Source organism: Eptatretus burgeri, chromosome 2 (assembly GCF_056783735.1).
Source record: "Eptatretus burgeri isolate ZD-2024b chromosome 2, Ebu_testis_v1, whole genome shotgun sequence".
In the NCBI taxonomy this organism is placed as follows: Eukaryota; Metazoa; Chordata; class Myxini; order Myxiniformes; family Myxinidae; genus Eptatretus; species Eptatretus burgeri.
Window position 1 is genome coordinate 57,938,406 of NC_140962.1, and position 15,333 is coordinate 57,953,738.

The 15,333-nt window shown below is 46.9% G+C and overlaps 1 protein-coding gene across 4 annotated transcripts in view; it reads left to right on the plus strand.

Moving 5' to 3' along the window:
* The first annotated feature begins 260 nt into the window (after positions 1-260).
* The window catches only part of LOC147032110 (sprouty-related, EVH1 domain-containing protein 1-like), a 90,234-nt gene continuing 75,161 nt past the window's right edge, over positions 261-15,333 (plus strand). The window contains exons 1-2 of one of the 4 annotated variants that reach the window (XM_085869430.1): positions 261-683; positions 763-898. In XM_085869430.1, coding sequence (XP_085725556.1) covers positions 873-898 — 26 coding nt within the window. In that variant the 5' untranslated portion in view covers positions 261-683; positions 763-872. Of the gene's footprint in view, positions 899-967; positions 1,502-15,333 lie in introns of those variants that run through there. The other 3 variants (XM_085869429.1, XM_085869431.1, XM_085869433.1) reach the window with 3 other exon arrangements.

Sequence of the window (15,333 nt, forward strand, 5' to 3'; positions counted from 1 at the left end):
TCCCCCTCTCAGCTTCCTGAAGCCAAATGTTTATCTTCCCTTCGTCTTGCTGTCCCACTTCGCGGCAAGCTCCGCCATCCACATTTTATTTTCTCCCTCCCACTCGACCCCCAGCATCGTCCCGCCACCCAGCCCCGCCCCCATCCCCCTCCCTCAAACTTTTTGCAGGAAAGGAGAGGGGGAGGAGGGGAGGAGGGGAGGAGGGGAGGAGGGGAGGAGGGGGAGGAGGGGGAGGAGGAATAGCAATTGCCTTTTTCACTTTTCTTCGTCTCGCTCTCTCTCTCTCCCTCCCCTTTCCTTTTCCTTCTCCCTCTCTCTCTCTCTCTTCTCTGGATTTCGTGTCTCCACCGTTTGTGTTCGTCGAGCTGCTCTAACCTGAAGCCGAATAACAAGTGTAAAAGGCGAGGAGATCGCGGCTGAGGAAAGAGAGGATTTGCACCGGAAAAGAAGGGGGGGTGGTGGTGGGGGAAGAATAAAGAAGAAAGTAGTCCGTTTACTCGGGCTCGTCGACCTGTAACTTGGTGTGCACACCACACCGGGCTTTGAGAGAGACCTGAGGAGCACGTTCTGTCGCTCAGCAAGAAACGCCCGCAGGGCACGAGAACCCTGGGGCTCGGAGGTGGGAGGTGGAGGGAGCGTGGTCCGCGGCCCTCAGGGAACTTGGGCGGTGGCGGCGGCGCACGGTGAGGTGGTGCAACGTCTTACTCGGTTAAACCCCTCATTTTACCCCCCCCCACCCCCACTCACGGCTGTCCTCGCCAGGCCTGCGATCTTCACGGTCGCCCTCGGTCCATGCAGCCCCGCCGAGAGGCGCCCGGACAGCGGACACGATGCTCCAGCGACCCCGGCAGCGGCTCCTGGTGATATGAAAGATGAGCGAAGAGACGACCCCCCACGAGTGAGTCCGCGGTCCTGGGACCCGACCTCGTGCAGTCCCTGTTGACGTCATTCTGTCACGTAAACCGCCTTCCCCTTCCCGAACCTGGAGCCCACCACTTGTTTTATATCCCTCCGTGGGCTCCTCGGTGCGCTGTGGACGTTTACGTGTGCACGGCGGAGATTCGAAATCCGCCATGTTTTTCTCAATCGCCCTCATTTGCATAAGCTTCTCCATTCATGAAAACGTCCGTTTGCGGACCGGGAAATGCTGTGCCGTACTCGGACTCGAAGTCGACGGCGATTTTCACGTGGACCCGCTGCGGACCGAGAACAAGGGGAGGGTGGTGGTTGAGGGGGAAGCGTGCGGTTGCGGTTATCCGGTAAAGCTCGCAGCCGCATGGATTCGGACCCGCCGCGTTTCATCCCCCTCGGCGCGAACCTCGCGCACCCAACACAGAGTCACGTGGTGCACTTTAACGTTGAGACGGTCGTTGAAAAAAATAATTAAATAAAAATTGGAGCGAGCGTTGCTGCGGCGACCGGAGAACGTGGAACGCGCACATGAGGCGACGGTGGGAGCGCGTTCCTGTGGCGAGACACGCACGTGTTGCACCTGCTTGAGGTGTGCGATCTAATTGGTCGCAATTCCGGGAGATGGTCGTGTGGAGAACGTCGGTGGTCACAGCGGACGGGAACGGGGTTTGATTTCCTGAGAAACCCGAAATGTTTTCCCACATTAGAGACGAACACTCAATCGACATGTCGTGCGTGCGTCGGTCGACCTTCCTCGTGTATTCACTGATCCCCGAACGTGACGACGTCGACGGTTTTACATTGTAACGGAAAATCGCACCAACCCCGAGGCGTTTGGTGGTTGTACGATCGAGACGAGTCGAACAGATTTTACCGCCACCACACGTTCTCACCAAAGAAAATACAACTCGCCGGATATCCTTCCCAGTTCATGCATCGACGTTGGGTTCACGTGGGCCACCGTGCGTCATGCACCACCACCACCACCGTCATTCACCACCACCACACCGTCATGCATCGCCACAATATCATGCATCACCACACCGTCATGCACTACCACCACCGTCATGCACCACTACACTGTCATGCATCACCACAGTATCATGCACCACCACCACACCGTCATGCACCGCCACAATATCATGCACCACCACACCGTCATGCACTACCACCACCGTCATGCACCACCACACCATCATGCATCACCACAATATCATGCACCACCACCACACCGTCATGCACCACCACATCATCATGCACCACCACTACACCGTCATGCACCACCACCACAACGTCATGCGCCACCACCACACCATCATGCACCACCACCACACCGTCATGCATCACCACCACACCATCATTCACCACCACCACACCGCCATGCACCACCACCACGTCAAGCAACACAACCATACCATCATGCACCACCATCACAACACCATGTACCGTCACAACATCATGCACCCCAACACCGTAATGCACCACCACCACACCGTCATGCGCCACCACCACACCGTCATGCACCACCACCACACCGTCATGTGCCACCACCACATCAAGCACCACAACCATGCCATCATGCACCACCATCACAACACCATGTACCGCCACAACACCATGCACCGCCACACCATCATGCACCACCCCAACACCATCATGCACCTCCACCACACCGTAATGCACCACCACCACACCGTCATGCGCCACCACCACATCATGCACCACCACCATACCGTCATGCACCACTATCACAACACCATGCACCGCCACACCATCATGCACCACCCCAACACCATGTCCCGACATTGTCTTGTTGACTGGCCAAATTTTTCCCATTGTCCCAACGCTCTGTCCATCACGTGGCTGATGTTGGCCTGATGTTAGTAATGGTCACAACAGTTGCAACAGCATTATGACTGCAACCAATTATGACGTTGGTTTAATGTCTGTAAAACTGACATCATATTATTATTATTATTATTATTATTATTATTATTATTATTATTATTATTATTATGATTCGATGCAGCTTGTGGGCGTACGCAGTCATGGTTTCTTCAACGATGAAACCCTCGGATCACGGCCTGTGTGTAATTGCCTGATATTTAGACTGTTAACCCGAACAAGTTGGCCAACGTTGAGCCAACTGACGGTGTCAATGTTGGCCCGACGTGTTAACCCAACATGAATGTGTCAGCTGGATTTGGTTCACCCCCTCTCGTACTATAGCAACAACCAAATTGGTTGTGCCACGAGTTTCTGTGATTTCTACGGCTAGTCTAAAGTGGGTCCCAAAGCGGTTTCCAACGTAACGACTGTGACAGGACCAGTCTCATGAAAGTGAAATTACTTCGCGCAGACAAACGACGCGTTCCGCGTCACTCATCAGAATGAATGTTCGATTGACATGAAAACGCCGCTCGTCTTGGTGGAACGGTCATGGGATTGGGACAAAATGTTTGCGTCTTTGTAATTCGACGCCCGATGCTGTCCAAGAGCAAGCGATCCTATTTGATAGAACATTTCTTCATGCTGAGAACATTTGTTCGGTTGCACACACAAGGTTGTTGTGATGTATTCGAAGTTGAAACCGCCCATTGTTGGCCTGTGTTTAATTGCTTGGTATTTACAACGCTCCATATTATACACGTTTGCCATTTTTGTTTTTTTGACCTTTCTGTTCTACCTGTTTTTCTGGTTTGTATATCCGGATGAATACGGTCTGCCCGAGGGTTCTGCATACGTCTCAGGTTGTCGAGCCTCTGGGTCACTGACTGTCTGGATCGCTGACCATTTGGTCCGACCGTTCGGTTCCAGGAAATGGGCCGCAGAGCTCTGAGCTCCCACAACACTCGGCCTTTTGTGTGACCAAACAAAGGCGGCCGCTGCAGAAGGTCGCCGCTGGCTGGTTTCAACCACAAGGAGTTTGGGGGCAAAACCCATTGGCTTTGCCAGACAGATGGACTAAAATGGTCTCCTTCCATGGGTTCTTGTGGAGAAGGATAGTGAGGAAACCAGGATTTGGTGTTTCGATTATTTTTTTCTTTTTGGTAGTTTTGTCCACACGCAAAGATGCTTTGTCCATTTATTTATTAATTTTTGTTGTAGTTTTGTCCATGTTTACTCCATATATGTTGTGTTTTTGCCCACAAAGGCGAGGGTTGTGGAGGAGCAAGAACACGGAGCAGATCAGGATATAACGGAGCAAAGAAAGGGGAAACGCCAACAGCAGGGTTGAGGGACAAAATCGAGGGAGACTTGGACAAATAAGGGATGTGTGGAGGAATGAGGGGCATCTATTGGTCATGCACCAGCCACAACGTCCTTCAGCTAGTGGGATGCACTGTGTGGACAACATGGGGACAGAAGCAAACTCTCAGGAAGGAAAACCGGGAAATTTGGAAGAGGTGGTCTTTGGGAAGGGTTATCAGGGGTCGTTTGGTCCGTGTATGTTTTCGTTCCGTCCTTGCAGTGATTTTCACGTTTTTTAATACGCAGTTTTGTTTTCGGAAGGTCCCACTCGTACACATCTCCCGTATTCGGACATCTGTTGATGTCAAAGTTGATTTTGGAATTGGAAATGCTAATTGCTCGGTGGGTTAGTGTACCCCAGATGCTGGCTGGTATTGCATATGTTAAAATAAATAAATAACTTCATACATTCGTCACAATAATGTTTCTATGCATCTGCCATTTTGCGTGTTTGTTTGCATCGACTTGCAAAGTGTCGTCGGGGCTATTGCGTGAAAAACGGTCGATGGAGGATGGTGGTTTGAAAGGCATGGATCCGGGCGTGGTTGGTGGGTTAGTTATCTTAAAGGGGTGGGAGTTGGACTGTAGGGGTTCGAGGAGTTTGAGGTCAGACTGCTGCACAAGGAAGTAATTATAACAGCAGCGCATTTCTCCAGTGACTGGCACCATTTGGAGCCGATCTGCTGTTCCTTCTTGCTTTCGAAGTGCGTGAAGATTTTGTTGGAACGCTCATCGCAACCCCGATGACGATCAAATAGTAAAAGGGATTTGTTGTTTAAAAATCAAGAGGCTAAGTGGCCACGTTCCCCAAGCACTTTTCCTCTCCCCCAAAGGTCATTTCCCTTTTCTCCCATATTCCGCCCCCTTTCCATTTCTTTCTTCCACGATGTACAACCATCCTCCACCCCCACCCTTTCTCACTTGCACATGTAATATTTCAATAGACCTAAGAAGGTGGTTAAGTTTCGTATCATGACTTCTTTGCATCCTCCTTCCCAATAGCCATGATTTATTTAATTCTCTATTTGTTTTTGCTCAAGTCTGAGCATTATTTATTTATTTATTTATTTATTTTAACTTTTTGGTTTTTCATTTGTGCGATAAGGCTCTCGTTCGTTATCCGTTGAGTGCTGTTTTCCAGACCGCCCGTTGTCCGACTGTAATGAACCGTTTATGTAGCATTGTGCCGGTGCAGTCTTCTAAAGTGGTACGACGGACAAGGTTTTACCTTTGTCAAAGGAATGGCTTTTCTTCTGGCCCCTGCCCTGACATACACCCATGTTCGTCGACCATCACTGCACAGGATCATGTTGTATCCTTTAGGATGGAGTACCACATGGAAATGGACTTTTGGGTCACTGATTTGACTTTGGCCAATTGCGGAAGCCACTGCGAGATGGTTACTCGATTTGAATATCTGCAGTTGATGTGCGCGTGTGTGTTTTGGTTGCCTGTTTCACCAAGGTCATTTTGCACTTTTTGAGGGAGGGTTGGGCTGTGTGTGCGCAGTGAGAATGAAACGGGGTTCAGCTCATTACGTTGAGTTAAAAACACACGACCAGAAAACAGACGATCCCTGCACAAGGTGAATCCAAAGGTTTGGCCGAAGTTGCTCTTCATTTCCACCGAACTCTGTGATCTGGTGCGCTGTAAAACTTCCGATCGAATATGTGCATATGGTCACATGCACGCATTGATAAATGGACTCTGTGTATTTTTTCCCAACAAAGGGAAAAGTTAATTTATTTATTTATGTTTCTTCTGAGGTACGAAGAAACTTGGGGTTCTATATGCAAAGTGAATGATGGTTACCTTCAAGAGGGGATGATTTTATTCCATTCCCAATGTCAAAGATGGGTCTTGAATCGTTTCTTCTGAAGGTAAGTCACACCAAACCGGTAGAATGTTAGGGTTGGCATTCCAGTGGCTGAACATGCCATGAGTGTCCTTTGGTATCGCATGCCGTCGGTTGTACCGTTATCGAGAGCGGTTTCCTGAAAATGTATCGGACATTTTGTATCGAAAATGTAAAATGTATGGAAGGTGGGGGGGTGGGAGTGGTTGGAGGGAGGAGACAAGCTGTCTGTTTTCAAACCTCAATGGTCAGAAGGGCTTAGCGACCAATCTCCCCTTAATCAACAATATACCTGGTTTGATGCAGTACAGGTACCACAGCGGTTTGTGCGAAAGGAAAATTGTGACCGTATACCTTATCTGTTTGTCACTAGCTTTTTTTTTTTTTTTAATTGTTCCCAAGTTTAGAAACCTTTAATTGATGGTGGAAACATCTCAAGATGGTCTGTGGTACATGTTATTGTAACTGGCTAATGGGATTCGGATCAAGTTCTTTCTTCCATGATCTATCAATTTGTTGTATGTTAGTTTATTGGAGATTCTTTAAAAAAAAAAAAAAAAAAAAACAACTCTGATAGTATTTGAGCTGTTCATCTCTTCGATATCGATAGTTATAAAGTTATTCAAGAGACATCTGATCGACTGGTTACATGAAACGCAAACACCCTTGAGAGATTACGTGGCAAGAACTACAAAAGGCAGTTAATAGTAAAACAGATGGGACCATCATGGTCATCTACATCAGTAAAACAAATTTGTTCACCAACCTTTTGAGAATCGTAATTTTAGGCTGCAATGTTTCCCCCCCCCACCCCTCCCATGAGTGACTGACGTCATATTCCCTTGAGATGTATTGTCTGCGATTATTAATATTGCTGCGAATTCGCGCCCGCCGGCGTGCAGACAGCCACGTCACTCGAATCGTGACCGCGTCGCCCACCGGACGGACAATTCAGTCGTGACCCTCCGGGAACTATCGCCCGGAGCCAGTCACGGGTGGGCCTTTCAACCTCACCACAATCGTGCCAATCGGCCAACCGCGTAGGATAGGGTTGTTCGCCAAACTCGACCTACCTAAGTACCCATGCGGATGGTAAACCGGGCGATCGTACCTCGCCGCAGGTCGACTCTGGACACGAGCCACTTGGGCGGCTCGTTCCGTACTATCGGGATAACCGAGCGGTGTTATCGTCAACCTCGACGGTTCAGATTATTTACTGGGAGTTTTGCACCCACGACGAACCCTTTACGTGAAGCAGGATGGAGGGTCAATAAAGAAAAGACGAAGCGAAATGGGAAAACAGTTCACACAATGCACATTTATTTCCCGGCACACGGAAAGCACATATATACAGCCAAACAATCAAAATGCACATATAGCAAGCAAAACAAAAGCAACAACGACGCAGAGTTACTACCGACTATGCGCACACACGGCAACACTTATACAGTTCTACTTTACAGACGGCGCCAACACACATTTACACAAAAGCAAAGGAAAGAAGCCACCCTCATAGACAAGGGGGCAGACAGGCCTGTAGGCCGATTGTGCGCGTGACCTGGAGGAGCGGCCAGGCCTGCGAGACCGGGGGGGGCGGGTCCTACCCGCGTCTCCGTGACGCGTTGGCGGACGAGCCGCAGATGTGGCCGCGTGGCTGTGCCCCGACTCAGTGCTCCTTGGCGGGTTTCGTTGGCACGACGTTTGGAGTGGGGTGGGAACGGGGCCCCCTTTTTGCACTATCTCAGCGCGGGGGAAAGGGGGAATTGTTGATGCCCTGGGGGAGGGAGAATGGCTGGCTGGCTTGGGTCCCGCGACGAGCGATCCCACACCGCGACCTCGTCACCGACCGCCGTCCTTCTCGCCTCGGACCCGAGCTCCTTTGCCTCTTCCCACAACTCTTCTCAGCCGACTCCAGAACCCAACTCGAAGACACACCGATCACTTCGCCACCCGACTCGACTCCACTCTGCCACGATTCACCTTGCGCTCGCCGTTTTATAGGCCGGCAGGAGAAAACGATATGCAAATATCCGGATCAGGATGACCTCGGGGGCGGAGCCACGCTCGCCCATTGGTCGGAGGAAAGGGGGCGTGAATCTCCCCTGATCCTAGAATTTGCATGTACCGATTTCACACAGATGCGCCTGGAGGCGGGGCCAAGCCGCCCCGCGCTTGCTAATTGGATGGAGCAAAAGTGGGCGTGTAGCGTTCCTGATCCGAATTTTTCCTCTGAAAGGCCGCTATTTGCGCTCGCGGCTCGGTGCGTTCGGCACCAATCGCCGAACGGGCCCGAGACAGCCCGACACTCAGTGTTCACAGGTGGTGCGGGAATGGCCGTAGAAGGAGAGAGGTGAAGGTGGTGGAGGGTTTTCGGTGGTGGGTTGATGGTTATGGTGCCGTTTGGGAATGGCGGTGATGCGATGATGTGGGAGCGAGTTGTGAGGGTAAAGGTCGTTGCTGTTGGCGTTGTTATTTTTGTCTGAGGGTTGGAGCGTGGTTGTAGTTGGTGACGATGGCTGGCGTGGTGGTTAAGGTGGTTGTTGTGTGATGGCAGTTGAGACGTGGTTGGTTCAAAATAAAGATAGAACAGAAAAACGGCTATCTCAAAGGATCGCAGCCCAAATTAATCACATAAATTCCCTCTATACAACGGGTTTGGGGCTAATTACACATGTACTTGGAGATATTTCACCTACGGGCCCTGAATGGTGGTTTTCGAATTTCCACAGCCGAAACAATATTAATAAAAATAATCGTTCTAACCTCTGAGCTCTGTTTGACCAAGCAACTGTAATTTTCAAACCTTTTGTGTTCCAGTTTTTTTTTTTTATATATATATATATTTTTTTATTTTTTTAATTACCTCCGCCACCGAAAGTCAAGGAGGTTGTGTTTTCACCCCTTTCGCCATTGAGAGATAGGGCCAAAAACCATAAATAGCACAATATCTCAAAAAGTTTTGCACGGATCTGGATGAAACTTGGTAGACAGGTTGGGTATGTGACGAGGAAGAATAGATTCGATTTTCATGAAGATCCGGATCGGGATCTGGATATGAGAATTATTTAATTTTTATATTGATTCTTCACCATTGAGAGATGGGGCCAAAAACAATATAGTACTGTGTAGCATGATATCTCAAAAATGTATTGGCCCGATATGTTCTCGTGGATCAGGCATTGTGGGGTGGAGGTATGCGCTCTACCGAGTGCCCTTCTCGTTTTTTAAGTCGTTGCAGGGATTTTCATCTTTGTAAAGGAAACCTTTTTCATTTTGTAATTATCGAAACAACACAGTTGGGTGGTTCGTAAAGGCGCTGTCACACCTTGACGATTTAGCCAGCTTGTGAAAAATTTAGCCGACTTGTGAAAAATTTGTCTAAAACGCTGATACACGTCGAATACGTTATGGGTAAGTTTTGTATATGTTATAAGCACGCTGAAAAACACTGCCATACGTCGTAGTACACTGGCTTTCATCATTGTACTTTGCGGTTGTCCTCAAATTTTAGCATGCTTAAAATTTTACGACGTATGCCAGCGTATGACTCACATGTTCCGCTACGCTGACCATAAGTTGTAGGCACCTTATGCATCGTTGACACATATCGACACATTTTACTTGTAAGTTACTCATAAGTCGAAACACGTCGAGGTAATGATTAGCGTACCCGAAACTTATTTATAACATATGAGTAACGTGTTGTAGGCACGTTACACGATCGTTGCACACACGTCAAGGCACGTTATGCGATCGTTGACACACGTCGAGGCACATTACTTGTAAGTTACTCATAAGTCGAAACACGTCGAGGTAATGCTTAGCATACCCCAAACTTATTTCTAACCTATGAGTAACGTGCTATGAACCTATGTGTAACGTACCTCCAATGCATATTGACGTATATGTTGACGTATTTGATTGACGTCTTCCGGACAACCACAGAACTTACTGAACGAGTTTCTAATTTACAGCTACCGTATAATGGCGTATTGGCAACGTTAAAAAAACAACAATAACTTCCGATATTTCGTCACGTGCCGTTACGTCACGTCCGATTGCCTCTTCAGTTTGCTCATGTCTTATTCTTAGTTCCTCCTCTGTGAATATTTTCTGTTTGAGGATATTGTCACGTCGACGTCGAAACTTAAAAGCAAATTTCCGAATATATTTTAAAATTCGTGATAGACTATGAAAAAACAACAACAACAACTTCAGATATTTGGTCACGTGCCTTCACGGAGCCAAGGAGAAAAAAATAAAATGTGCCTTGATGGAGAAAATAAGTTTCGGGTATGCCAAACATTACCTTGACGTGTTTTGACTCATGAGAAACTTACAAGTAACGTGTGTCGACATGTGTCAATGATCGCATAACGTGCCTACAACTTATGGCCAACGTAGCGGAACGTGTGAGCCATACGGCGAGTACGTCATAACATTTTCAGCGTGCTTGAAATTTCACGACGTAGGAGACGTACCACGAAATATGACAGCATACTTCATGGTTTTTCAGCGTGCTCTTAACGTATACACAACTTACCCATAACGTATTCGACATGTGCCAGCTTGGTTCAGCAAATTTTTCATAGGTCGGCATACGCTGGCTAAATCGTCAAGGTGTGACTGCGATGTTGACATTTTCATGCGGTTATGATTAAAATTGGCGTCCGGCAGGTTCTTAACAGGCTACGCCATGAGTTCGCCGGTGATACATTTTGCGTGCTATGCGTAAGTTAAACTATCATTGGGCATAGGTTGTGAACTCCGACAACAGGCTAAGCATTCGTTGGTATAAGTTATCTATAAGACAACGAAACGTTCTGTGCCCGTTACTAATATATTATGCATACGACAAACACGTTATGAATACGACCAAAATTTAAGAACACATCAAAATTTCAGCGTTCGCCAACGTTTTACATACATTTTTATACGTTGCCATTGCTGGCTCAATCGTCAAGGTGTGACAGCGCCTTGAGAATGGGTTCACGAATGCCGGATTTTATTTGATGTCAGCTAAATTTGAGTTGAATATTGTTACACATTCCAACGTGCACATTTTTTTACAACTTGTGACTTGATCTGCTTCGCCCTTTCCAAAATTCCTGCCACTCTTCTTGTTGTTAATACGTGAACAACCTTTGTGCTGTGAGCCTCTTCTCTGTCACCAAAACTATTTTTTGGAACAAAAGATTAGGATTATTGGACCTCTCGCTGTCACAGTGGTCCGCTCCGTGTTGCCGAAACAGTCTCGTGCCGAGGAATGAACTCTGGTTTGCCATTTCCTTCCAAACTGTACTGGGGGCAGAAACCTGGAATTTGACCAGGGTGCCAGCAGGCAACATATTGATCTTTGTGAAAACACCGTGGGATCTTTGATGTCTACCAACAGCAACCAATGCTGGCAGACGGGTCGCCAGCTTAATGTCACATCCGACTGATGACGCACTTGTTGATGCAACGCCCTGACTGTGAAGCGTCAGGGCAATATCAGGAATGAAACTAAAGCATTTGATAGACAACTAAAAGTCGAGTGCATTACTTTGAAGCAATCCAAGCTTGGTTCCTGTTGATGGGATATTCCATGATAAATTTGAGCGTTGTGTTTTTACCTCTTCCACCGAAGGTGGAATGAGTTTATGTTTTCACACCTCTCTCTGTCTGTTTGTTTGTTAATTGCCGGAATCCTTCGGATTTCGGAAATTATGTTGGTCGGTTGTGTGTGTCATTCTGTGTGTCTGTCTGTCTGTCTGTTTGTTTACCCTGTAGCAGTCACACCATTTCAGCGATCATGCCCAAACTGGGTACACACATCGGCCATGGTCCAACTTAGACACTTGTCATTTTTTGTGAATCTGGGTCAAAGGTCAAGGTCACCGAAAAACCGAAATGATTATTTTCGCAATAACGTCCGCTAAAATGGTTGTATCGACTTCAAACCAAATCCAAAATGTGCATCTTCCAATTCTGCATCCAACCGTATGTCTCATTGGGGTGTCACACCAACACCCTTCTTAGAGGTCGGGGGTCGAATGTCAGGGGGGTCGGGTCAAAAATTTCAAATTGTGATTAAAAACCCCATTTCAAGTCCGATTGACTTCCAAGTTTTGATCATGACCAAACTAAGTGCTATAACTCATTAAACAGTAGCACTATCGACTCATAAGAACCAAATTGATTTCCAGGTTTTTGTTTTTTTCAGACATCATGGAGATATGACAAAGTTACTCCGGCAATTCCTTGCTCAACGAGCAATTTCATTTGTTTGTTTGTGTGGAGGATATCTCTCAAAGTTGTGGACGGATTCAGATGAAATTTTGTGGACCGGTTCGATGTGTGACAAGGACTAACTGATTAGATTTTGGTGAAGATCCAGATCCAGATCCGACTACTAGAATTTTTAAAGTGATTCTTCACCATTAAGAGGTCGGGCCAAACCGATATATATCCCGATATCTCAAAAAGTTGTGGACGGATTCAGTTGAAACTTAGTGGACAGGTTGGGTGTGTGACAAGGAAGCGTTGATTCGATTTTGGTGAAGATCCGAATTCTGATATGAGAATGATTTCATTTTTAAAGTGATTCTTCACCATTGAGAGGTCGGGCCAAAAATGAGATATTCGCATGATATTTACAAAAGCTATTGGGCCCGATATGTTCTCGTGGATCAGGCATTGTGTGGCGGAGATATGCGCTCTACCGAGTGCCCTTCTAGTTTTGATTTATTAAAATGTAATATGAATAAGGATGTTTTAAGATTTTTCTACAGGTTCACCCTATATTTTAAAAGGTTCACATCTATCTACAAGCAAAGATCTGCAGAGGTTTGAGTGTCTGCAAAAATCAGGTTGAGATGTTTTGGATTCTCAGTCTCTTTAATACGTTACCAAGGTATGCAAACCCCTGGGCATCTGGATCACAGATAATTAATCAGCCCGGGCCTCTGATGTATGACTGCACCCCAGGCTCCACCACATTTGAGATTCCGTTGGGGTGGCGCACCTGTTCCCTGTCTTGTTTAACGCAGCTGACACACAGCTGTCTGGCCGGAAGCCCACTGATGCTGTTGACAGAGTGAGGAAGCTGGACTGGAAGCTTGGATTGTCTAGAGACATAGGCTGCAATGGCTGGTGCTTATGACTACTCAGTTTATAACATTCCTTGATACAGGATGCTTTCGAAAAGTATTTTGGATATTACCCCCACACCCTCCCTCCCACCCCTACCACTCCCCCTCACAACACACTCGCAAGCACACATTCAAACACTCACATTTTCTTTTATAGACACACTTTTCTCTAATGTCCATGGTTTGTAAAGGAGTCTGTACTTACACAAGTATTGCATAAAAGATTGGTGCACTATTAGATGTGTAAGAATGAACAACCGACAATTAAAGACACCAACATAGTTCCTGAGGTGTAAACTCAAAGTCACAGCATCACGAGACAAGAGTTTAGATGGAAATACCAAACAAACTGACCTTTATGATTTTTATTTTACAATACAGTGTAGGATTATGGTGCCTGGGGTAGCATACTTGCCTTATGATTGGCTAGCCTGGGTTGAACCATTTGTTGGCATTAGCTGTTGGACATTGACGATCCGAAGGTGTCTTTCACAAAAAATAGTCGGGTTATCACTGACACCCTGAACAAATTGCAAATTCCTGCCACCTTGAGTTGAAAGTCAGGCCTGTCCAGCTGTTTTGTGAAATATTTGTGCCAAAAACCGTCCCACAAGGAGATGGAAATAATTAGGGTCGTTAATATAGTCAAAGAGTCTCAGATGAACCTGAGTATTTGAGATATATTAATGCTGAGGCTCAAGAGGATAGTGTGTTGATTGCCCTTTGTATCTGATGAAGGCCGTTCATATGAAACGTGCGAACCACCCGGTTGATTTGTTCATGGTGCAGAATCTGCTGTCACACTAAGATAGCAAGCAGTGTAACCTGGTGTAAGGGTTTGTCCGAGAAGACCAGACCTCTTGCTACCCACAGTCCAGACAGGAATTTATAATTTGTTCAGGGTGTCAGTGATTACTCGCCTACTCATCGCGAATGACACCATGGGATCATTAACGTCCACCAACTCATACGAGCAGATTGGACACCAAGTCTAACGTCCATCCGAGGGACAACAAACACACATTCATGTATCGCCCTGCTTGCCACCAGGATAGCGATTTATTTCTGGGTCAAGATTCAAATCCAGACTAGACAGCTCAGAGGCGAGTGTACATAGCTACCCATAGGCTACCCTGCCAGCCCTAATAAGGTGGAAGGTTGTGTGGAAAGCTTGGTGATTAGCATCCTAGCCTTGCACCTTGCATAAAGAACTGTCTTCCAGGATCAAAAAAGTCAAAGTTGTTGTGGTATTATGCCGGTTCGTCAAACAAGCTTCTGAATTTTTGAATCATGCTTTAAAACAGCAGTTTCTTGGCAAGGGTTTAAAACAGCAGTTTCAAATCCTGTGTGGTTTGCCATTTCCTTTCCAGCTTTGTTTGCCAATGCTTTATCCTTTTAAATGCTGAGTATCAAGCAAGGAAGCAGCACGTACCATGTTTAAGTCTTTGGTATGGCTCAGCCAGGGTTTGAACCACCGACCTTCCACACTCAAAGGGGGATGCTCTAACCATTACACCACCGAGTCTGGTTAGAATAATGCTTACAAGTATGTTATAAACGTTCCCTTAAATTTTATGAACTAAAAATGCAAAAAATTGCTACGACGACAGTTTACCGACAAAACCTTTTTTTGGTGGAATCTCTCATCGGACGGAGAAGCTCTCAAAGTAGGATGCTCCTTTTTGTCATAAAGTGGTGCTGTAGTTGTCATCTATCTGTTACATTTGCGGTGCTATTCTGGAGTGACTGTGATTAGTGTTTCATTCGTATGTAGCACTTGTTTTGAGGTTTCTATGGACACAGAAATGCCACTGATGCAGTGCCCCCTGTACATTATGGTCATGAATTTTAAATTGCTCAAGTTACTGGGTACAATGGCCAACTCTGTCATCGGCATCGTGCATATTGAGTACTTTAATGTCCACCGGCAAATGCTGGCAGACTGATTCCCAAATGCTGGCAGACTGATTCCCAAATGCTCGCTGACTGATTCCCAAATGCTCGCTGACTGATTCCCAAATGATCACAGACTGGTTTCCAAATGCTCGTAGACTGGTTCCCAAGGTTCCCAAATGCTCGCAGACTGGTTCCCAAATGCTCGCAGACTGATTCCCAAATGCTCGAAGACTGATTCCCAAGGTTCTCAAATGCTCGCAGGCTGGTTCCCAAATGCTCACCCAA